This window comes from Heterodontus francisci, chromosome 4, assembly GCF_036365525.1.
Source record: "Heterodontus francisci isolate sHetFra1 chromosome 4, sHetFra1.hap1, whole genome shotgun sequence".
Classification (NCBI taxonomy): Eukaryota; Metazoa; Chordata; class Chondrichthyes; order Heterodontiformes; family Heterodontidae; genus Heterodontus; species Heterodontus francisci.
This window is the reverse complement of record NC_090374.1, coordinates 165,981,026-166,006,270: the sequence shown is the minus strand read 5'-3', so window position 1 is coordinate 166,006,270 and position 25,245 is coordinate 165,981,026. Positions and strand designations below refer to the sequence as shown.

Sequence of the window (25,245 nt, the reverse complement as noted above, 5' to 3'; positions counted from 1 at the left end):
ATGCCAGCCACTGCACTCTGATAGATATACTGGAGTCAGTCAATTGTTCCCAGTTAGCTGTGTGTATGTGAATCTTAAAGGGGCAAGTAAGTATAATAATGTACTTAATATTCATTTTGGCCATATGCATATTAATAGGTCAACTTGAACCAATTGCATCAAATTTTTCATTTGAAATTTTAAGTGGTTAACTTGTTTAAAATCAATGAGATTATGCTGCTGTTCAAATTACAGATAGTGTAATTTGGCATGAGTCGATATTGAGCAGATCACCTTTCTTAGTTCCAAGCATCCAATCATAACCTCACTACACCAATGGCTTATACTCCTGAGTATATTTCTGACAATACTTAACAAGTCCCTGCCCCACAAGCACTGCAGTTGATTCCAGATTCCTTGGAACTCTAACAGACACTGACACACTGACTCCCTTTTGTCACCATGTTATTGTATTTTGATGATGGCGGTGTGATAACATTGTACTGTAAGATTTTACCATTCACTTTCTCTGTCAGAGCATCAACTGAGTAACTTAAAGGTGCAGTTAAACCACAGCTGCATTGTTAGTACAGAGGTTTTGCAGTGGACTTATGCTGTGATTACTGTATCCAAAGTCAAAGCCTATACTAACACTGAGTGAAATGCAGTGAGCCTCACTGGAAGAAGAAGTTTCAGTCCACTCAGAAAACGAATTGAATCTTAAAACCCAACTTACATTTTTTACGATCCCGTTAGAGACGGTTAACTTTTAAAAAGATAAAGTCAAATTCCCAGTTATTACTGAAAGAATTACGCCACAAGATTTTGCATTTTAAACAAAAAGCTTTACTGTACAAGAATTAAACAAAGCAAAATGCGACTAACTTAACACTAAAATTTGGAACCAATTATATTTTAAACTTACAATCTTAACAGAACACGAAGACGTATACTTTAAACTCTAAGGGCTGAATTTACCGGTCCCTTGACGCCATGGGTCGTGGCGCGGGGGCCGGTAAAATTCTGCGGGGAGAGGCTCACCTCGACCCGCGTCATCGAGAAGGAGCTGTCGCATATTATCAGCAGTGGGGGACCTCGGTGTGGCTCCCCCTCTCCACCGCCCCCAGCCGCTCAGCGGCAGCACCCCTATTAGAATATGTAAAACGCTACTTACCTCTGCGGATTATGCATCCTGCCGCCTCTTGCTGCACACTTCCTCATTTTACACAGAATGGACAGCCGTCACATGCCGTCCTGTTCACGAACAGAAAACCAGATGGGACAGCAGAAGCAGGAAGACTGGACAGTGAAGGTAAGTGCAGATTTACAGGGGTCTCAGCTCTGCATTCTGGAAGAGGGGTATTACAAGGGCCTCAGCTCTACTTTCAGGCAGGGAGGAAGGGGGGGGTGGATTACAGGGGTCTCAGCTCTGCATTCTGGAAAGGGGGGGATTACAGGGGTGTCAACTCTGCATTCTGGGAGGGAGGAGGGAAGGGGTCTGGGATTACTGGAGGGAAAGCTCTGCAGGCATGAAGGGAGGTACTGTGTCCCCTCACTCCGTAAACAGTGTACACTCTGTGTTTGTTTGTGTGTGTGAAGGAGAAATGGCACTCGAGTCACCCTTTGTGTGGGGAGGGTGCCAGAAAGGGTAGGAGTGTTAAGGTTACATGGATGGTGGAGGCAACTGATGCAGCTGGTAGGATCTTGATGTGGTCATGCTGTGCCACTCTGAGTGTTCGCTAAGATGGGCAATGCCATGCCACGCCACATAGTTGATCCATGAAGGCACCTGAAGTACCCGTCAACATCAATCCCTGCCCTGTTAAAAACCTTCGCATAAATGAAGGATACAACTTTACTTATCGCATAGAAATGGGTATGGCTCATCCTACATTGTGTGATCTGCTTCTCCTGAAGATCCATATGAGCCGGAGGCAAAACAAACAGGTCGGCGCGGTCCATGTAGAGGCCCCTGGTCATGAGCAGCAGCCCCCAAGGGGAGCCTGCCATTACGGTCCCTGTGCATCTAGAGGCCCCACATGACATGCCATCGGATGTCAGAGCACCAGTTTCAGAGGCGATTGCGCATGTAGAGAGGGTGGCACCTTGCTCACCGATGACCTGCAGCCCATGGGCTTCAGTAGACATCCTATGCCTGCAGTCCTCATAGGGGCAGCAGTTCTTAGACACCTATGCAGCATTTCAGGGGTCCACCCTTTGTGGGGTCACACAGTCAGCAGTGCACTGCTGCATCAGCGAGGTCACCGATGCCCTGCACGAGAGGGCCAGCGAGTATGTCCGTTTCAGGATGGATTCTCACAGCCTGGCCCAGAGGGCCATAGGTTTCGGCACCATTGCAGGAGAACCATAGGTTTTAGGGTTCATAGACTGCACCCATATGGCCATCAGGCCTCCTGCCAGGCTACCACCTGAAGACATCGCCATTAAAGGAATCCTCTCAATCTAGGTGCAGCTGGTATGTGATCACCGGAGATGCTTCATGCAAATCTGTGCCCGCTTCTCAGACAGCTGCCTTGACATCTGGGCCCTGCGCCAGTCCCAGCTGCCACAGCTGTTCACTGAATGGCTCAGATGGAGGAGTCGCTTCTTGGAGACATGGCTTTCGACACCAGTGAGAGACCCCAATCCTGCTACAGAGGAGAGATGCAACGTCAGCCACTGAGCTACAAGAGCCATCCATTGAGCAGGCGATCGGCATGCTGAAAAATCGCTACCAATGCTTGCATAGATACCAATGCCCTGTACTAGGGGCTGAAAAGGCCAGCTCCTTTCTTTGCTGCTTGCTGTGCTCTGCACAATTGCACACCCAATAGGGAGCAGGCCTGGCATGATGAGGAGAGAAGCCAACAGGATTCCTTCACCGACTATGAGGAGGCTGAGGACCTACAACAGGAAAGACGCGCGGGAGGGCAGATGGCACCCAGGGCTATCAGTGAGCCAGAGATGTAAGGCAGTGGCTTATCAGACAAAGGCTTTCTGCTCTATAGGAACCAACATGGGCTCTGCAAGCCACACATCATTCACACAGAGAAAAGGACGCACATGTTGGTGAGGAACATTTAGTGAAAGACGTATTTATATTGCTATGACAGCTTTGCATTCCTATTTGTGTCAGTGTGTTCTCTGTAAACGCTTGAGAGTGCCCCTTCTGGGTGCAACCTCTGCACTAGCAACCTGATTGGAGGAAGGCTGCTGATCCGATTGCCCTTTGGCTGTGGATAATTTTGGCAGTTGTACGCTGTGCGCACGAGGCCTAGGTTGCTCTGGCTGGCTGGGGGAGTGCTCTTTCATCCATTTCCGGCATTGGACCCTTTGACACCAGATGACCCCATGGCTACTCACCTCCTCTGCCATCTCCAGCCAGGCTGCCTTGTCAGGCAGGAGGGCCTCTTCTTACCATCACTGGGGAAAAGGACCTCCCACCTTGCCCGCACAGCCTGGAGGAGAGTGAGCAGTGAGGCTTTGCTGAACTGTGGGGCCACCCTAGAGTACCCCTCTGCCATCCTTGGTTTTTGGTGTGCTCCTCTAAATGCAAAGGTGATTCCACCATGTAACTGCTCTAACTTCTGGTTGCAAGGTTTGTCTTGCACATGTTTGAAAGCCAATGCAGGACGAATGAGGAAATCTGTGCTGTTGTCATGGTTTTTCATCTATGACAGATCAATACATGTTCACGAACACTTTGCTTCTGCAGCAGCTGATGATAATTATTGGTGTAATATTTCTAGTTGGTGATGCAGCTAGTATATGAACATATTTTTCTGTTTTTTTACAAAGATCGTTTAATTGCAGTTACATATATTTTCACATAACAATTAGCAGAGAAATAAATACAGATTCCAAATGTATGTTAGTCTGCGACTTTTCACAGTCAGATGATTAAAAGCCCATAGTATGTAGATATTCTTCAATCATGGTTTTATTTCTGTTGAGCATTTGCCTTTATGGTACATTTAAGTCTCACGTCCTGGAATGTGCAAAATTAAGATTATTACCTAAGTGTTGCACGCCGACAAGAGGGAAGGTTGCACTTGAGTGGAAGAAGAGGATCACAACCTCACAGAGCACTGGGACACAGCAGGGTATGTATGTGGTTGCAAAGCAGAAAGTGCTAGGGAAACTCAGCAGGTCAGACAGCATCTATGGAGAGAGAAGCAGGGTGAACTTTCATGTCCCCATGAGGTGTATTTATCAGACAGAGCTGTAGTGAGGGATGGGTCAGTGCTACAGTTAGAAATGGTTGAAGGTTACCCTCGCATAAAAAAAAAATGCTGGCAATACTCTGTAAGTCCGGCAGCATCTATAGAGAGAGAAGCAAAGTTAACCTTTCAGGTCCTTGACATTTCATCAGAACTTGAAAATTTACAGGTTTTAGTTACAGTTACACTTACCAATGAAATATCGAGGCAGGGGAAGGAGGGAGAGGAGAAAAGAATTAAAAGGAAGGCCTGTGATAGGGTGGAAAGCAGAAATGCTGGTCCAGACAGATTGCATCCATGTATTTTAAAAGAATCTCAGGATGAAATAGCACATGCACTATTACATAGAACATAGAACATTACAGCGCAGTACAGGCCCTTCGGCCCTCGATGTTGCGCAGACCTGTGAAACCATCTGACCTACACTATTCCATTTTCATCCATATGTCTATCCAATGACCACTTAAATGCCCTTAAAGTTGGCGAGTCTACTACTGTTGCAGGCAGGGCGTTCCACGCCCCTACTACTCTCTGAGTAAAGAAACTACCTCTGACATCTGTCCTATATCTTTCACCCCTCAACTTAAAGCTATGTCCCCTCGTGTTTGTCATCACCATCCGAGGAGAAAGACTCTCACGAGACACCCTATCTAACCCTCTGATTATCTTATATGTCTCTATTAAGTCACCTCTCCTCCTCCTTCTCTCCAACGAAAACAACCTCAAGTTCCTCAGCCTTTCCTCGTAAGACCTTCCCTCCATACCAGGCAACATCCTAGTAAATCTCCTCTGCACCCTTTCCAAAGCTTCCACATCCTTCCTATAATGCGGTGACCAGAACTGCACGCAATACTTCAGGTGCGGCCGCACCAGAGTTTTGTACAGCTGCAGCATGACCTCGTGGCTCCGAAACTCGATCCCCCTACTAATAAAAGCTAACACACCATATGCCTTCTTAACAGCCCTATTAACCTGGGTAGCAACTTTCAGGGATTTATGTACCTGGACACCAAGATCTCTCTGCTCATCTACACTACCAAGAATCTTCCCATTAGCCCAGTACTCTGCATTCCTGTTACTTCTTCCAAAGTGAATCACCTCACACTTTTACGCATTAAACTCCATTTGCCATCTCTCAGCCCGGCTCTGCAGCCTATCTATGTCCCTCTGTAACCTACAACATCCTTCGGCACTATCCACAACTCCACCGACCTTCGTGTCATCCGCAAATTTACTAACCCACCCTTCTACACCCTCATCCAGGTCATTTATAAAAATGACAAACAGCAGTGGCCCCAAAACAGATCCTTGCGGTACACCACTAGTAACTAAACTCCAGGATGAACTTTGCCATCAACCACCACCCTCTGTCTTCTTTCAGCCAGCCAATTTCTGATCCAAAGCTCTAAATCACCTTCAATCCCATACTTCCGTATTTTCTGCAATAGCCTACTGTGGGGAACCTTATCAAACGCCTTACTGAAATCCATATACACCACATCCACAGCTTTACCCTCATCCACCTGTTTGGTCACCTTCTCGAAAAACTCAATAAGATTTGTGAGGCACGACCTACCCGTCACAAAACCGTGCTGACTATCGCTAATGAACTTATTCTTTTCAAGATGATTATAAATCCTATCTCTTATAACCTTTTCCAACATTTTACCCACAACCGAAGTAAGGCTCACAGGTCTATAATTGCCAGGGCTGTCTCTACTCCCCTTCTTGAACAAGGGGACAACATTTGCTATCCTCCAGTCTTCCGGCACTATTCCTGTCGACAATGACGACATAAAGATCAAGGACAAAGGTTCTGCAATCTCCTCCCTGGCTTCCCAGAGAATCCTGGGATAAATCCCATCTGGCCCAGGGGACTTATCTATTTTCACACTTTCCAAAATTGCTAACACCTCCTCCTTGTGAACCTCAATCCCATCGAGCCTGGTAGTCTGTATCTCAGTATTCTCCTCGACAACATTTTCTTTCTCTACTGTAAATACTGACGAAAAATATTCATTTAACGCTTCCCCTATCTCCTCTGATTCCACACACAACTTCCCACTACTATCCTTGATTGGCCCTCATCTAACTCTAGTCATTCTTTTATTCCTGATTTACCTATAGAAAGCCTTAGGGTTTTCCTTGATCCTATCCGCCAATGACTTCTCGTGTCCTCTCCTCGCTCTTCTTAGCTCTCCCTTTAGATCTTTCCTGGCTAGCTTGTAACTCTCAAGCGCCCTAACTGAGCCTTCACGTCTCATCCTAACATAAGCCTTCTTCTTCCTCTTGACAAGCGCTTCAACTTCTTTAGTAAACCACGGCTCCCTCGCTCGACAACTTCCTCCCTGCCTGACAGGTACGTACTTATCAAGGACACGCAGTAGCTGCTCCTTGAATAAGCTCCACATTTCTATTGTGCCCATCCCCTGCAGTTTCCTTCCCCATCCTACGCATCCTAAATCTTGTCTAATCGCATCATAATTTCCTTTCCCCCAGCTATAATTCTTGCCCTGCGGTATATACCTGTCCCTGCCCATCGCTAAGGTAAACCTAACCGAATTGTGATTACTATCACCAAAGTGCTCACCTGCATCTAAATCTAACACCTGGCCGGGTTCATTACCCAGTACCAAATCCAATGTGGCATCGCCCCTGGTTGGCCTGTCTACATACTGTGTCAGAAAACCCTCCTGCACACACTGGACAAAAACTGACCCATCTAAAGTACTCGAACTATAGTATTTCCAGTCAATATTTGGAAAGTTAAAGTCCCCCATAGCAACTACCCTGTTACTCTCGCTCCTGTCGAGAATCATCTTCGCTATCCTTTCCTCTACATCTCTGGAACTATTCGGAGGTCTATAGAAAACTCCCAACAGGGTGACCTCTCCTCTCCTGTTTCTCACCTCGGCCCATACTACCTCAGTAGACGAGTCCTCAAACGTCCTTTCTGCCGCTGTAATACTCTCCTTGATTAACAATGCCACACCCCCCCCTTCTTTTACCATCTTCTCTGTTCTTACTGAAACATCTAAATCCCGGAACCTGCAACATCCATTCCTGCCCCTGCTCTACCCATGTCTCCGAAATGGCCACAACATCGAGATCCCAGGTACCAACCCATGCTGCAAGCTCACCCACCTTATTCCGGATGCTCCTGGCGTTGAAGTAGACACACTTTAAACCAGGTTCTTGCTTGCCAGTGCCCTCTTGCGTCCTTGTGACCTTATCCCTGACCTCACTACTCTCAACATCCTGTACACTGGAACTACAATTTAGGTTCCCATTCCCCTGCTGAATTAGTTTAAACCCCCCCGAAGAGCACTAGCAAATCTCCCCCCCAGGATATTGGTACCCCTCTGGTTCAGGTGAAGACCATCCTGTTTGTAGAGGTCCCACCTACCCCAGAAAGAGCCCCAATTATCCAGGAAACCAAAACCCTCCCTTCTACACCATCCCTGCAGCCACGTGTTCAACTCCTCTCTCTCCCTATTCCTCGCTTGGCTAGCACGTGGCACGGGCAACAACCCAGAGATAACAACTCTGTTTGTTCTCGCTCTAAGCTTCCACCCTAGCTCCCTGAGCCCCAATTATCCAGGAAACCAAAACCCTCCCTTCTACACCATCCCTGCAGCCACGTGTTCAACTCCTCTCTCTCCCTATTCCTCGCTTGGCTAGCACGTGGCACGGGCAACAACCCAGAGATAACAACTCTGTTTGTTCTCGCTCTAAGCTTCCACCCTAGCTCCCTGAATTTCTGCCTTAAATCCCCATCTCTCTTCCTACTTATGTCATTGGTGCCTATGTGGACCACGACTTGGGGCTGCTCCTCCTCCCCCTTAAGGATCCCAAAAACACGATCCGAGACATCACGAACCCTGGCACCTGGGAGGCAACACACCAACCGTGAGTCTCTCTCGTTCCCACAGAACCTCCTATCTGTTCCCCTAACATGTGGCCAAACATGCATTAGTAAAAGGTGTTGTGCTGAAGAGTTAATGTTGTACCTATATTTAAGAAGGAAGCTGGACAGGTCTAAAGAAATATAGACCAGTCAGCTTAACATCAGTAGTAGGAGAGATAATGCAACTCTTAATAAAGAAGAGACTGGAAAAAGCTAGAAAAATAGACACACGGATATTCACTGAAGAGGATTGCCTACTCATTTAGCAGACCAGGAAAATGTACAGATAAGCATTCTGATTTTGGGCTTTACCTTTTCATGAATTTAGATCCAAAATTTGCAAGAGGTCAACTCTGATCACATTCCTCAATGGGGAAGAAAGACAATCTCAAGGCAGCTTGTGCAGTGATACCTTATTGTTTCTTGTATGTTGTTATGAAAGTACTGCCAAGTTTTCATATTTTGTTTGGATTCATTTGGAGGACTGAAGAGATTACATAGATGCTGGACTTTGTTTTTTTTTCAAAAAAAAAGGATTTTTTTTTTCACTGGACGGATTTTGGAACTTTGTTTAAAAACAAACCCTTAATGGATGTCTCATGTCTTAAGCTAAATAAACAACAGGGGACCTGGTCACTCAGGGGAGTTGTTTACAAAGAAATTAAATATCAATATTTATGGTGGTCAAGAGTTGGTTTCATTTTGGATTGCTTTGAGTCAGTTGGGGCTCAGCCTGCCAAGAGAGAAGACCTGTTCACCCTTTCTCCGCCTCTTTGAGTAACCCTGAGAATCCAGTATGATAGCTGAAACCCCTGATGCTGCATTTCTCCTGGAAGGTCTGCCAGACTAATCCTCGATGACACATGAAGAGAATTGTTCCAAAAAGATCCCAATGACAGCCGTCCACGCATATTTGGGGCGCCAGAATAAAGGGCAATTGATATCATTCCATATCTTCTCCTTTTCCTTCAAGAATGAACAGGTATGTGGCCAAAGTATTTTTTGTCTCTTTTTTCTGCAGAGAAAGCTTCTTTATTTTTCCTTTAACTGCTGTGTATGTTGTGACGGAAATCACACCTGCCAAGTAGAAACATATTAATTTCATCATTTGGGACACTACAGAAACTTTTTTTTTACTGGACATTGCACATAACTTGTTTTTAAAAAAAGCAGCACTGAGCGGCTGAAAACATGGCTGCACATTTGCATTCTGAGAGACAGTTGAACAGAGAGACAATGGAAGTGCTCACTGATTCAATTAACAAAATTGGTCTGGGCAACAGTGATGATCCACATTTTGTCTGTGTAAGAACCAGCACTCCAGTGTCTGGGAGACTCTGAAGTCCAGCAACCCTCTAAGAAGTTGCTATTTTAAATAAAGAGATGGTCACGTGACTTACCTGGGGACTGTTTGAATTGTGCCACACAGAACATACTGCAACTTAAGGACCAAAGGGACGGAAGCTCTCTCTCCCTGTCTCTCTCTCTCCAGCAAACTTCCAGGGACCCACGGCAGCTGTTTAAGCCTCAAGACCGAGCACCTCTTCAGCCTTCTGGTACCAGAGAAGCAAGTTGGAAATTGTGCACTGGGCCCCAGTGAGAACTCCAAGACTTCAATTTTATCAAGAACATTTCCACCCAGTAGCTGAATTCCCTTTATTATGAACTCTACTTCGACCGCCCCCAAAGCAGTGATCAAAGGATTCACTGAGGTGGTAAGCTAAAAACACTGTGTTTTAAAAGACAAACGCTGTTATGGCCAAACCAGGAAAGGGACAAGAGGGGAGCCTGAGACCCCTTCCTCACCCGGTCGTAACAGTGTGTGTGTGTGCGTGCGTGCGTGCGTGCGTGCGTGCGTGTGTGTGTGTTTGTTGGGCTAAATTAGAAGGGAATTTTCATTTTTCAATCTGTGTGTTGATACTTTGCATCTTTACTGAATAAATCTTGTTTTAGAATAAATTAATAATTTTGTAGTTTATTGATGAAACCTGGTGCTGGATTTTATTCTGAAATAAAAATAAAGTATATAATTGGCCATATCAGTAACTGGGTAAACATTTAAATATATGTTGTGACCCATGGAGAATTGGTACAAGAGGAAGACAATGCACTCCTCCTGCCTCGGTCGTAACAATGGCAAATTAGAAAATAGACAGTTGTGAATGTGTGGTACACATGATGAGTTGGGATAGTATCTTAAATAATGTCAGTGTACTCTATAGGTCTGGGACAATTTCAGATCACCTATGCCGACTCTCAACTAAGACGTTTCAAGGAAATCTCTTAACTGCACTGCTCTCGACAGTTTAACTGCAATATCAGGAGGTGGAAACCTGCATGGATTATTCATCGTCCTCGTAAAGCTGTAAGATGTGTAACAGTCATCTGATTCCCAACAGTATGTTATTGAAAGAACACACTCCACAACTTCTTTTGTGACAGATTTTTTTTCTCCCTTTCTGCCTTTGACTTTTTCCCACTCATCTATTACCTTCAAAGTTTATATCTGCCTTGTGTTGCCATTGTAGCTTTGTGTTACATCACAGAAAGAATATTTCTACGGAGCTTTTCAATTTTTCTGAAAGCATTTCAGTGAATATATTGTATTGAAAAATATTTTATTTGTCTGGGTTCATAACACAAGTTTATTCTGTAACAAATAAAGCTTCTGTTGTGTAAACTGCAATATTGCATGTCCCACTGTATAAACAACAACTTAAAATAATTTTGTACGATTTTTCATGAAATGAAGGCCCCCTGGTCCCACAAAACCATCTAAGCAAACACAATCTGCATTTATCTTGAGCCTTAACCCTTGAGGCACTTCACAGGAGTATAATCAGATAAAAATTGACAACTTGCCAAAGAAGGAGACATTAGGATGAGCGACTAAAAGCTTTGCTAATGAATTCGATTTTAAGGAGGGTCTTAAAGGAGGAGAGTGAGGGAGAGAGGCAGAAAGATTTAAGGTGGGATTTCCAGAGCTTTGGGTCTATATAGCTGAGGCCACAGCCACTAATGGTGGGGCACTGGGAAGAAAGTTGTACAAAAGGTCAACATTGAAGGAAAGCGGAGTTGTTGGAGCTGGAGAAGGTTACAGAGATAGGGAGTGGCAATGATCATGATAATTTTAAAATTGACCCATTGGCAGATTGGGAGCTAATGTAGGTCGACGAGTACAGGTGAATGGGATTTGGTGAGAGTTAAGATATAGGCAGCAGAGTTTGGGATGAGCACATGTTTATGCAGGGTGAAAGATGTGAGGCCAACAAGGCGAATATTGGAGCAGATGAGTCTAGAGGTAGCAAAAGCATAGATGAGAGTTTTGGCAGAAGATGAGCTGAGGGAGGGGCAGAGGCAGGGGCAGTGTTACAGAGGTGGAAATAGTCTGTCTTTGTGAGGGAGAGGATATGAGGTCAGATGCTCATAGTCAAATAGGACACCAAGGTTGCAATCCCTCTGCTTCAACCTAATGCTATTTATTTCTGGTTTAGTTCATTTAACTTGATTCACATGCACACTTTAGCTGTTGCTCCCGACCTATGCACACCACTTCCATTTCCACTTTCTTATTTTCCTCTCTCTATTTACTTCGTTTCTCTCTACCCCTCCTAGACTCTTCTCTCCTATTGTTCTGCCTCTTTTCATTTCTTCCCTCTCAAATACTCTGCCTTCCCTATCCCAACCTTTCAGTACTCCTCGACCTTCCTACTCTCTTGCCACAGTCCTAGACTTGACTCCCTCTTAGATAAACCTGCATCGTCCCTCTGTGTTTTCTCTTGGCATTCTCCAAAGGGCCCATCAAGGCACTCTCACTGCTTCCTAACAAGCAATAACTCCAACTGCTCCATCCTACTCTCTCGCCAACCTTTTCACTCAATGCACCAGCGGGGGTTGATCTTGCCAATCTCCCCCCTGTCCCAGTCACCCTTCCCAGTGCTGACCCTGTGGACGCTGCCAGTGGATCAGCTCTCGCTGAGTTTTCCCACATCTCCCTCCAGAATGTCCATTCACTCGTGAACAAAGCCCTTACAATCCATCAGCTTATTGTGAAAGATTGCATCAACATCATGGCCTTGACAGTGACCTGGTTGAGGGGTGATGACGCCTTCTCCTGGTTACACCTTTCACCACTTGTCTCGCCTAAACCATTGTGGTGACGGTGTGGCACTTATCACACTTTGTCCTGTCCCCCTATTCTTCTGGCACCTATCTTCACCTTTGAGCATCTCGCCATGTACCACCCCCTCTCACCTCTGATTTAAAATCCTCTTTCTCTACTACCCTCACACGAACCGTGCCAATTTTGTCAAGGAGTGACCTTCACTGCTTTCCTCCATCAGCCTCTGCAGCAAGCAACATTTCATCCTAGGTGATTTCAACCATCATCTCAATTGATCGTGCTCTCTCTCCTTCTAGTTCACTACCCTTCTATTCTCCCTGAAACTCTCCCTCTACTTAAACTCGCCAACCAATATTCACGGCTACCCACTTGACTTTGCCATTTAAAGTGGTGTTACTACTACCATGCTATCAATCACAAATAAGGCCATCTCTGATCACTTCCTTGTATCACTGTCCACTCACATCCCTCTTCCTTCTGTATCCCCCCTGGAAAAAAACTCTCCCCCAATTCACTTACAACTGCTCATGAATGTCTTTGTCACCAAGACTGAGAACACCTGATCAGCCACTTCTGCCATTTCTCCCCCTTCCCCAGCCCACTGGACCAAACTTCCTCGAATGCTACCCCGAGCCCTAGCCCTAAATTAGCATATTTCTCTAGTTTCTCTCCAATCTCCCCTCATGCCCTCTCAGAATTTATCTTGAGCATGAGACCCAACTCTTGCTCTCTCATCCCTATTCCCACTAAACTACTGACCACACAACTTCCTTTCCTGGCTCCCATGTTAGCTGACATTGTTAATGGTTCTCTCTCTTCAGGCGTTGTCCCTCTCTCCTTCAAATCTGCTGTCATCGCTGCTCTCCTCAAACACAACCCTTGAGACTCCCATCCTTGCAAACTACCGTTCCAATTCCAACATCCCTTTCTACTCCAAAGTCCTTGAATATTTGTCACCTCCCACATTTGTGCCCATCTTTCCCAGAACTTCATGATTGAATCGTTCCAATCGGATTTCTGCCCCGCAACAGTACCAAAATAGCTCTTACCAAAGTCGCAAATGACATCCTGCGTGACTGTAACTGTTACGAACAGATAGTTAATCTTATTTTTCTAAACAAATTTCTCTGCTTTTCCAACCACGTGTCCGTAAATAGATTAATGATTGAATTTCTGACCCTCCCTTAAACCCTGATAATAAATGACCGCATCAACAACACGGTTGTTAAAGTTAAAACAAAGAAGTCGGGTTTATTAACATACACTCTTAAACTGAGGAAGGGATTTAACTTCACAATGCATGCTTACAAACATACAAGGAAAGGTTAAAGGCATAAAAAAGACAAGGACATTTACCAAATAGAAAATTACCTGAACTAGTAGCTAACATGGATCTCAGTTAAAACTAGAGTCCTTTTAAAATATCAAAATAAAAATCCAGAAGGAAGATCACTGCCTGGAAATGCTGGTTCGGAGAAAGGAGTCACTGAGAATACCTCTTTAGTTACAATTTCTTCTTCTTCTGGCATTCTCGGGTATAAATGGAGGCAGCTAAATTGCTGAAATCACCGTCTTTTAGATGGAGCAGAAACTGGTAGAAATCAGACTTTCCTGCTGTGTTTTTTGCAGCTTGTCTTTTTTTGATTTTTCTTGCTGGATTTTGCAGAGTGTGGCTTCTTTAAAATTTTCTTGCTGAGAAAGGCCTTAGAGAGAAGTCAATGCAGCTTGAAGGCAGTTCTGCTTCTTGCAGGGAGGTCTCAGGGAGAAGTATGTGCAGTTTGAAGGTAGCTCTGCTTTGGAACACGCTGTACCCTCAACTGCTTACAGTTTCAAGTTGCTGTCCCATGATCTCCCTCGCTTCCATTTTAACAAGTGGAAACCAGTTAAAACTTAACATGCTGTATAAAATGCTGTCTGACATTAATACTCAAATGCACAAAACACAGTTTACAAGGGGGTTCTCATCTGTTTGTGACAGTAACAAAGGCAAACTATTCCTCCTCATCCTTTGAATCCTGTCGGCAGCCTTTCACACAACTGATCACATCATCCTCCTCCAATGCCTCTCCACCATCGTCCAGATAAGTGGGACTGCATTTGCCTAGTTCCATTCTTAACTATCTAATCGTAATCAGAGAATCGCCATCTTTTCCCACTCCCACGACTTTATCTCTGGTGTCCCCTAAGAATCTAAACTTGCCCCCCTCCTATCTTTCATCTACATGCTGCCCCTTGATGACATCATCCAAAAACACAATGTCAGTTTTCACAAATACGCTGACAACACTCAGCTCTACCTCAATACCATCTCTGAATTATCAGACTGCTTACCTGCCATCCAGTACTGGATGAGCAGAAATTTCCTCCAATTAAATATTGGGAAGATTGTAGCCATTGCCTTTGGTGTCCACCACAAACTCCACTCTAATCACCAATTCCATCCCTCTCCCTGGCAATTGTCTGAGGCTGAACCTGACTGTTTGCAATCTTGGTGTCATATTTCACCCTGAAATAAGCTTTGAACTACCTACCCACGCCATCACTAAGACCACTTATTTCCACCTCTGTAACATCACCTGACTCTGTCCCTGCTTCAGCTCTTCTGCTGCTGAAGTCCTCATACATGTCTTTGTTACCTCCAGACTTGACTATTCTAATGCACTCCTGATTGGTATCCCACATTCTATCCTCCGTAAACTTGAGGTCATTCCAAAACTCTGCTGCCCATGTCCTGACTGGCACAAAGCCTTGTTCACCTATCACTCCTGTGCTCGCTGACTTACATTGGCTCCCAGTTAAACAATCCCTTAATTTTAAAATTCTCATTATTGTTTTCAAATCCATCCATGGCCTGGTACCACCGCCTCCCTATCACTGTAATTTCCTCCAGCCATACAACCCCTCTAATTCTGGCCTCTTGAGCATCCCTGATTTTAATTGCTCCACCATTGGTGGCCATGCATCAGCTTCCTGGGCCTGAAGCTCTGGAATGCCCTCCCTACACCGCTTGACCTCTGCACTTCACTTTTCTCCTTAAAGTCACTCATACCTCTTTGACCAAGCATTTGGCCATCTGCCCTAATGTCACCTTATGTGGCTCACTGTCAAATTTTGTTTGATAGTGCCTCTGTGAAGCTATATAAATATAAGTTGCTGTTCATGAAAAGTTCAATTATCAATTCATCTTGGCATTTGCAGTGACACTGGGTAGGTATATACTGTTCTAATAGCTGTAAATCAGGAAATGGAAGGAAGGGAAGAACTGAAGAAAATTCCAATCACGAGGGAAGTGGTACTGAGCAAATTTTTGGAGGTGGGCTGACAAGTCTGCGAGTTCTGATGGACTTCACCCTAGGGTCTTAAAAGAAGTGGCTAGGGAGATAGTTGATAGTAGATTCGGGGAAGGTTCCATTACATTGGAAAATAGTGAATGTACCTCTGTTATTCAAAAAGGGAGGGAGTCAGAATGCAGGAAACTACAGGCCAGTTAGTTTAACATCTGTCATAGGAAAAATGCGAGAAGCTATGATTAAAGACGTTATAACAGGGCACTTAGAAAAAATCAAGGTAATCAGGCAGTGTCAATATGGTTTTGTGAAAGGGAAATCATGTTTAACTAATTTATTAGAATTCTTTGAAGAAGTAACATGTGCTGTGGATAAAGGGGAACCGGTGGATGTACTGTACTTAGATTTCCAGAAGGTGTTTGATAAGGTGCCACGCATCAAATGTTATTGCAGGAAATAAAAGCTTATGGTGTAGGGGTAACATATTGGCATGGATAGAACATTGGCTAGTTAATAAGAAACAGAGAGTAGGCATAAATGGATCTTTTTCCAGCTGGCAGGAGAAACAAGTGGTATGTCACAGGGATTAGTGCTGGGGCCTCAACTTTTTACAATTTATATGAATGACTTCGATGAAGGGACCGAAGGAATGGTTGCTAAATTTGCAGATGACACAGAGACAGGTAGGAAAGTAAGTTGTGAAGAGGACATAAGGCAGTTACAAAGGGATATAGGTAGGTTAAGTGAGTGAACAAAGATCTGGCAAATGGAGTATAATGTGGGAAAATGTGAAATTGTCCATTTTGGCAGGAAGAATAAAAAAGAAGCATATTATCTAAATGGTGAGAGATTGCAGAGCTCTGAGAGGCAGAAGGATCTGCCTAGTGCATGAATTGCAAAAGGATAGTATGCAGGTACAGCAAGTAATTAGGAAAGCTAATAGCATGTTATCGTTTATTACGAGGGGAATTGAATACAAAAGTAGGGAGGTTTTGCTACAATTATACAGGGCATTGGTGAGAGCACATCTGGAGTACTGTGTACAGTATTGGTCTCATTATTTCAGGAATTACGTAAATGCATTGGAAGCAGTTCAGTAAAGGTTTACTCGATAAATACCTGGAATGGGTGTCTTGTCTTGTGAGGAAAGGTTGGACAGACTAGGCTTGTAACTGCTGGAGTTTAGAAGAGTAACAGGTGACTTGATTGAAACATATAAGATCCTGAGCCGTCTTGACAGGGTGGATGTGGAAAGGATGTTTCCCCTTGTGGAAGAATCTAGAACTAGGGGACACTATTTAAAAATAAGGGGGTTGCCCATTTAAGACCGTGATGAGGAGAAATTTTTTTTCTCTGAGGGTCGTGAGTTTTTGGAATTGTCTTTCTAAAAAGGCAGTGGAAGCAGAGTCTTTAAATATTTTTAAGGCAGAAGTAGATAGATTCTTGATAAGCAAGGGGGTGAAAGGTTATCGGGAGTAGGCGAGAATGTAGAGTTGAGGTTACAATCAGATCAGCCAAGCTGTTCCAGTACAGCTACAACACTGGCATCTACCTTGCAATGTAGAATATTGCCCAGGTATGTCCTGTACACAAAAAGAAGGACAAATCTAACCCGGGCAATTACCACCCCATCAGCCTACTCTCTATCATCAGTAAAGTGATGGAAGGTGTCATCAACAGTGCCATCAAGCGGCACTTGCTTAGCAATAATCTGCTCAGTGACGCTCAGTTTGGGTTCCGCCAGGGCCACTCAGCGCTTGACTTCATTACAGCCTTGGTTCAGACAGAGACAAAAGGCCTGAACTCAAGAGGTGAGGTGAGAGTGACTGCCCTTGACATCAAGGCAGTATTTGACCGAGTATGGCATCAAGGAGCCCTAGCAAAACTGAGGTCAATGGGAATCAGGGGGAATACCCTCCACTGGCTGGAGTCATACCTAGCGCAAAGGTAGATGGTTGTGGTTGTTGGAGGTCTGAGCTCCAGGACATGACTGCAGGAGTTCCTCAGGGTAGTGTCCTCGGCCCAACCATCTTCGGCTGCTTCATCAATGAACTTCCTTCAAACATAAGGTCAGAAGTGGGGATGTTCACGGATGATTGCACAATGTTCAGCACCATTCGTGACTCCTCAGATACTGAAGCAGTCCGTGTAGAAATGCAGCAAGACCTGGATAATATCCAGGCTTGGGCTGATAAGTGGCAAGTAACATTCGTGCCACACAAGTGCCAGGCAATGACCACTTCCAACAAGAGAGAATCTAACCATCTCCCCTTGACATTCAACAGCATTACCATCGCTGAATCCCCCACTACCAACATCCTAGGGGTTACCATTAACCAAAAACTGAACTGGAGTAGCCATATAAATACCGTGGCTACAAGAGCAGGTCAGAGGCTAGGAATCCTGAGGCGAGTAACTCACCCCCTGACTCCCCAAAGCCTATCCACCATCTACAAGGCACAAGTCAGGAGTGTGATGGAATACTCTCCACTTGCCTCCAACAACACTCAATAAGCTCGACACCATCCAGGACAAAGCAGCCCACTTGATTGGCGCCCCATCTACAAACATTCACTCCCTCCACCACCGACGCACAGTGGCAGCAGTGTGTACCATCTACAAGGTGCACTGCAGCAACACACCAAGGCTCCTTAGACAACACCTTCCAAACCTGTAACCTCTACCAACTAGAAGGACAAGGGCAGCAAATGCATGGGAACACCACCACCTGCAAGTTCCCCTCCAAGTCACACACCATCCTGACTTGGAACTATATCACCGTTTCTTCACTGTCGCTGGGTCAAAATCCTAGAACTCCCTTCCGAACAGCACTGTGGGTATACCTACCCCAAATGGACTGCAGCGGTTCAAGAAGGCAGCTCGCCACCACCTTCTCAAGGGCAATTAGGGTTGGGCAATAAATGCTGGCCTGGCCAGCGTCGCCCACATCCCATGAATGAATAAAAAAAAACCATGATCTTATTGAATGGCGGAGCAGGCTCGAAGGACTGAGTGGGCGTCTCCTGCTCCTAATTCATATGTTCTAATTTCGTAGGTAATTTCCTTCTCCATTCCTATGTTATGGCTGTTCAGCCTTAAACCAATGGTTCAATGTGATTTTTTTTAAATCTATGGTGCCACTTGAGCTAGCCATTGTTCTTAGTTTTCATTTGCCAGTAATACTGGAATTACTCTTCCTGAAGTATGATTTTACTCATTCAGCTGCAGTGCTTGTGAGGTCCTGGTTGTGTTGTTCCTTCTGATCTGCACATAGGTATCTGCGAATGATTAAAGTGCAACTATGGGCTGGATTTTTAGGCCCCGCCAAGTCAGGAATTGAGGCAGGCAGGCACGGAATTTCACATCTCTGTTTCCCGGATCCATCCTGTCCCCAGGCCATTTTCCCAGCGGTGAGATGGGGATGGCTGGTATGGGGAGCAGGGCTACTCCACCTGCAAGTGATGGGTAGCCAATTCATCATGTTAATGGCTACTTAAGTCAATTGTCAGGATTTTCCAGTTGGCCCCCAGGGCCCCACAGGCGTGAGGTTAGTATGCAGCGATAGCAAGTAATTAGGAAAGCAAATAGAATGTTACTGTTTATTGCATCCACGTCCACCCTGTCTAGACGGCTCTGGATCTTATATGTTTCAAACAAGTCACCTATTACTCTTCTAAAATCCAGCAGTTACAAGCCTACCCTGTCCAACCTTTCCTCACAAGACAAGAAACCGATTCCAGGTATCTATTGTGTAAACCTTTTTTGAACTGCTTCCAAAGCATTTAGATCCTTCCTTAAATAAGCAAACTGACACTATGGCAAATCGAGGAAACCAGTGCTCCAAGCAGGCTTAGAGGCACTCCCTGCCTGCTTGGTTTTGGCAGCAGCTACAGACCGCCCTGTGAAGGGGCATCCCCAGACAGTGGTGGCTGGCTACATGTTCTTTTTTTATTTTAAGTTTCAAAAAGTAGGAGAGAGGGCTTTTTAAAATTCATTCATGGGATGTGGGCATCACTGGCCAGGCCACCATTTATTGCCCATCCCTAATTGTCCTTGAGGAGGTCGTGGTGAGCTGTCTTCTTGAACCGCTGCAGTCCATGTGAGGTAGGTACACCCACAGTGCTGTTAGGAAGGGAGTTCCAGGATTTTGACCCAGCGACAGTGAAAGATCGGCGATATAGTTCCAAGTCAGGATGGTGTGTAACTTGGAGAGGAACTTGCAGATGGTGGTGTTCCCATGCATTTGCTGCCCTTCTCCTTCTAGTTGGTAGAGGTCGCGGGTTTGAATCGTGTTGTCTAAGAAGCCTTGGTGCATTGCTGCAGTGCATCTTGTCGATGGTACACGCTGCTGCCACTGTGCGTTGGTGGTGGAGGGAGCGAATGTTGTGAATGGGGGACAATCAAGTGGCTGCTTTGTCCTTGATGGTGTCAAGCTTCTTGAGTGTTGTTGGAGCTGCATCCATCGAGGCAAGTGGGGAGTATTCCATCACACTCCTGACTTGTGCCTTGTAGATAGTGGACAGTCTTTGGGGCGGTGAGGTCTGGAGGTGAGTTACTCGTCACAGGATTCCTAGCCTCTGACCTGCTCTTGTAGCCATGGTATTTATGCGGCTACTCCAGTTCAGTTCCTGGTCAATGGTAACCACTAGGATGTTGATAGTGGGGGAGTCAGCGATGGTAATGCCATAGGATGTCAAGGGGAGATGGTGAGATTCTCTCTGGTTGAAGAGGGTCATTGCCTGGCACTTGTGTGTCTCTATTTTGTGGTCCCCTCTGCCTCACCTCCCTGAAATTGCATCCTGCTGCTGCTTCAAGCTGCAGAGCCTCCTCTTGGCCCTCCAGCTTCGAGAGCCTGCCCACCATCCTGAATTGGATGGTGAGCCCTCCCCTCCCTCTGGCCATTAATTGGCCAATTCGGGGAAAATCACAGGTGATTTGAGCCTGACGATGGGGTTCAGAAGCCCACAGGAAAAATGCTGCCTATATTCCAAAAGTGTTAGCAATTTGCTTGAGATGACCTGTTATTGGTAATTTGTGATGTACATGCCCAAGGAGGTATGGTTTGTGGCAAAGAAAATAATTTATGGTGCACTCAAATTATTCAGAGATGTGTATATGTGTCCACATGTGTTTATTCTCCATAAACTGCAGGATGCAAAGTTCTGCTCTTAGACTCTGGTAGTTTTGATGCTATGGATGCCAGTTTAGAAACAAAATAGTGCTCTCACAGCTTTCTCCAGCTTGGTGATGGGTAGTAACGTGGATGTTGCGAGTGTCCGCCAGCAGTATGCAGAATAGAGAAATTGTGACGCCAGTCAGCGTCACATCCTGATTTGATGTGACCACTGCCATTTTGCACTACGCTACTCCAGTTGACAACTTCTCTGAGGCAATGCAGTGTGACAGACTCCCTACCAGTGTAACTTATTACTTTCTACTGATTTTGCTTGACAGGGAAAGTATTGAGTATTTGGTTAAGTTGCTTAAACTTAATGAAGACAGCAGCGAGCATCCGCTGCACCGGCACACTGAGAGAAGGATGACATCTCAAAGTGATGGAGGGATAAGTGTTCGCAGTGATGGAGGGATGACAGATCACAGTGATTGAAGGATGACAGCTCACAGTGATGGAGAGATGAAAGCTCACAATAATGGAGAGATGACAGCTCACATGGATGGAGGGATGACAGCTCACAGTGATGGAGAGATGACAGTTGAAAGTGATGGAGGGATGACAGCTGAAAATGATGGAGGGATGACAATTCACAGTGATGGAGGGATGACAGCTCACGGTGATGGAAAGGTGACAGCTGAAAATAATGGAGGGATGACAGTTCACAGTGATGGAGGGATGAAAGCTCAAAGTGATTGACGGATGACAGCTCACAGTGATGGAGAGATGACAGCTCATAGTGAAGGAGAGATGACAGCTCACAGTGACGGAGAGATGAGAGCTCACAGTGATGGAGGGATAACAGCTCACAGTGATGGTGGGATGACAACTGAAAGTGATGGAGGGAAGAAAGCTCACAGTAATGGAGAGATAACAGCTCAAAGTGATGGAGGGATGACAGCTCACAGTGATGGAGAGATGAGAGCTGAAAGTAAAGGAGGGATGAAAGCTCACAGTGATGGAGGGATGACAGCTCATAGTGATAGAAGGATGACAGCTGAACGTGATGAAGGGATGACAGCTGAAGGTGATGGAGGGATGACAGTTTCAGTGGTGGAGGGCTGACAGCACACAATGATGGAGAGATGACAGCTCACAGAGATGGACGGATTACAGCTCAGAGTGATGGAGGGATGACAGTTCAGGTTGATGGATGGACGACAGCTGCAGGTGATGGAGGGAAGACAGCTCCAGTGATGGAGGGATGACAGCACACAATGATGGAGAGATGACAGCTCCCAGTGATGGAGGGATGACAGCTCAGAGTGATGGAGAGATGACAGCTCACAGTGATGGAGGGATGACAGCTCAGGTTGATGGAGGGATAACAGCTCAAAGTGATGGAGGGATAAATGCTTGCATTGATGGAGGAATGAGAGCCCAGAGTGATGGAGAGATGACAGCTCACATAGAAGGAGGGATGAAAGCTCACAGAGATGGAGGGATGACAGCTCCCAGAGATGGAGAGATGACAGATCACAGTGATGGAGAGATGACAGCTCCCAGTGATGGAGGGATGACAGCTCACAGATGGAGAGATGACAGCTCACAGAGATGGAGGGATGACAGTTAAGAGTGATGGAGGAATGACAACTCACAGTGATGGAGGGATGACAGCTCAAGGTGATTGAGGGATGACAGCTCACTGTGATGGAGAGATGAGAGCTCACAGTGATGGAGGGGTGACAGCTCACGGTGATGGAGAGGTGACAGCTGAAAATGATGGAGGGATGACAGTTCACTGTGATGGAGAGATGAAAGCTCATAGTGATAGAAGGATGACAGCTGAAGGTGATGGAGGGATGACAGCTGAACGTGATGGAGGAAAGACAGCTCCAGTGATGGAGGGATGACTGCACACAATGATGGAGAGATGACAGCTCACAGTGATGGAGGATGACAGCTGACGGTGATGGAGAGAGGACAGCTCAAAGTGATGGAGGATGACAGCTGATGGTGATGGAGGGAGGACAGCTCAAAGTGATGGAGGGATAAATGCTTGCATTGATGGAGGAATGTGAGCCCAGAGTGATGGAGAGATGACAGCTCACAGAGATGGAGAGATGACAGCTCACAGTGATGGAGAGATGACAGCTCACAGTGATGGAGGGATGACAGCTCACAGTGATGGAGAGATGACAGCTCCCAGTGATGGAGGGATGACAGCTCACAGTGATGGAGGGATGACAGCTCAGAGTGATGGATAGATTGAAAGATGAAAGTGATCTAGGGAATACTGTTTGCAGTGTTGGAGAGATGACAGCTCAAATTGATGGAGAGATAAATGCCTGCATTGATGGATGAATGAGAGCCCAGAGTGATGGAGGGATGAGAGGTCACAAAGGTGGAGGGAAGAAAGCTCACAGTAATGGAGAGATGAGAACTCAAAGTGATGGAGGGATGAAAGCGTACAGTGATGGAGAGATGACAACTGAAAGTGATGGAGGGAAGAAAGCTCACAGTAATGGAGAGATGAGAACTCAAAGTGATGGAGGGATGAAAGCGTACAGTGATGGAGAGATGACAACTGAAAGTGATGGAGGGAAGAAAGCTCACAGTAATGGAGAGATGACAGCTCACAGAGAAGGAGGGATGACAGCTCACAGAGATGGAGGGATGACAGCTCAGAGTGATGGAGGGATATCAGCTCACAGTGATGGAGAGATGACAGCTCACAGTGAAGGAGAGAAGACAGCTCACAGAGATGGAGGGATGACAAATCACAGTGAAGGAGAGAAGACAGCTCACAGAGATGGAGGGATGACAGCTCACAGTGATGGAGAGATGACAGCTCCCAGTGATGGAGGGATGACAGCTCACAGTGATGGATAGATTGAAAGATGAAAGTGATGGAGGGAATACTGTTTGCAGTGTTGGAGAGATGACAGCTCAAATTGATGGAGAGATGACAGCTCACAGTAATGGAGAGATGAGAACTCACAGAGATGGAGGGATGGCAGCTCACAGTGAAGGAGAGATGACAGCTCACAGTAATGGAGAGATGAGAACTCACAGAGATGGAGGGATGGCAGCTCACAGTGATAGAGAGATGACAGCTCACAGTGATGGAGGGATGAGAGCTCACAGTGACGGAGAGATGACAGCTCACAGTGAAGGAGGGATGACAGCTCACAGAGATGGAGGGATGACAGCTCACAGTGATGGAGAGTTGACAGGTCACAGTGATGGAGGGATGACAGGTCAGAGTGATGGAGGGATGACAGCTCCCAGTGATGGAGAGATGAGAGCTCCCAGTGATGGAGAGATGGCAGCTCACAGAGTTGGAGAAATGACAGCTCACAATGATGGATGGATGTCAGCTCACAGTGATGGAGGGAAGACAGTTCACATTGATGGAGGGATGACAGTTCACAGAGGTGGAGGGAAAACAGCTCCGAGTGATGGAAGGATGACAGTTCACTGTGATGGAGAAATGAAAGTTGACAGTGATGGAGTGATGACAGTTCGCAGTGATGGAGGGAAGACAGTTCACAGAGATGGAGGGATGATAGCTCCCAGTGATGGAGGGATGACAGCTCACAGAGATGGAGTGGTGACAGCTCACAGAGACGGAGGGATGACAGCTCATGCTGATGGAGGGATGACAGCTCTCAGTGATGGAGAGATGACAGCTACCAGAGATGGAGGGATGACAGCTCCCAGTGATGGAGAGATGAAAGCTCACAGATATGGAGAGATGACAGCTCCCAGAGATGGAGGGATGACAGCTCACAGTGATGGAGGGATGACAGCTCCCAGTGATGGAGGGATGACAGCTCACAGAGATGGAGGGATGACAGCTCCCAGAGATGGAGGGATGACAGCTCACAGAGAGGGAGGGATGACAGCTCACAGAGAGGGAGGGATGACAGCTCCCAGTGATGGAGAGATGAAAGCTCACAGATATGGAGAGATGACAGCTCCCAGAGATGGAGGGATGACAGCTCACAGAGATGGACGGATGACAGCTCCCAGTGATGGAGGGATGACAGCTCACAGAGATGGAGGGATGACAGCTCCCAGAGATGGAGGGATGACAGCTCACAGAGAGGGAGGGATGACAGCTCACAGAGAGGGAGGGTTGACAGCTCCCAGTGATGGAGAGATGAAAGCTCACAGATATGGAGAGATGACAGCTCCCAGAAATGGAGGGATGAAAGCTCACAGAGAGGGAGGGATGACAGCTCTCAGTGATGGAGAGATGACAGTTCACTGAGATGGTGGATTTACAACTCTCAGTGATGCAGAGATGACAGCTCACAGAGATGGAGGGATGACAGCTCACAGAGAGGGAGGGATGACAGCTCATAGTGATGGAGAGATGACAGCTCATAGTGATGGAGAGAACACAGCTGAAAGGGATGGAGGGATGAAAGCACATAGTGATGGAGGGATGACAGCTCTCAGTGATGGAGGTATGACAGCTCACAGAGATGGAGGGATGAAAGCTCACAGAGATGGAGGCATGAAAGCTCACAGTGATGGAGGGATGAAAGCACATAGTGATGGAGGTATGACAGCTCATAGTGATGGAGAGATGACAGCTCATAGTGATG

At 46.0% G+C, this 25,245-nt stretch overlaps 2 protein-coding genes across 2 annotated transcripts; both read left to right on the top strand.

Moving 5' to 3' along the window:
• Positions 1 to 21,391: 21,391 nt before the first annotated feature.
• LOC137368843 (putative uncharacterized protein SPANXA2-OT1) lies at positions 21,392 to 21,754 on the top strand. Its single transcript, XM_068029050.1, has one exon. It carries the CDS (start codon positions 21,392 to 21,394, stop codon positions 21,752 to 21,754), a length of 363 nt encoding a protein of 120 aa, XP_067885151.1.
• A 1,263-nt stretch (positions 21,755 to 23,017) lies between these two features.
• On the top strand, positions 23,018 to 23,521 carry LOC137368842 (putative uncharacterized protein SPANXA2-OT1). Its single transcript, XM_068029049.1, has one exon. The coding sequence runs from the start codon at positions 23,018 to 23,020 to the stop codon at positions 23,519 to 23,521; it is 504 nt and encodes a 167-aa protein (XP_067885150.1).
• The last annotated feature ends 1,724 nt before the right edge of the window (positions 23,522 to 25,245 follow it).

Bases quoted from the DNA above. Each gene is read 5' to 3' on its own strand.
- LOC137368843 (XM_068029050.1), top strand. From the start codon at position 21,392: ATGACAGCTCACAGTGATGGAGAGATGACAGCTCATAGTGAAGGAGAG.
- LOC137368842 (XM_068029049.1), top strand. From the start codon at position 23,018: ATGAGAGGTCACAAAGGTGGAGGGAAGAAAGCTCACAGTAATGGAGAG.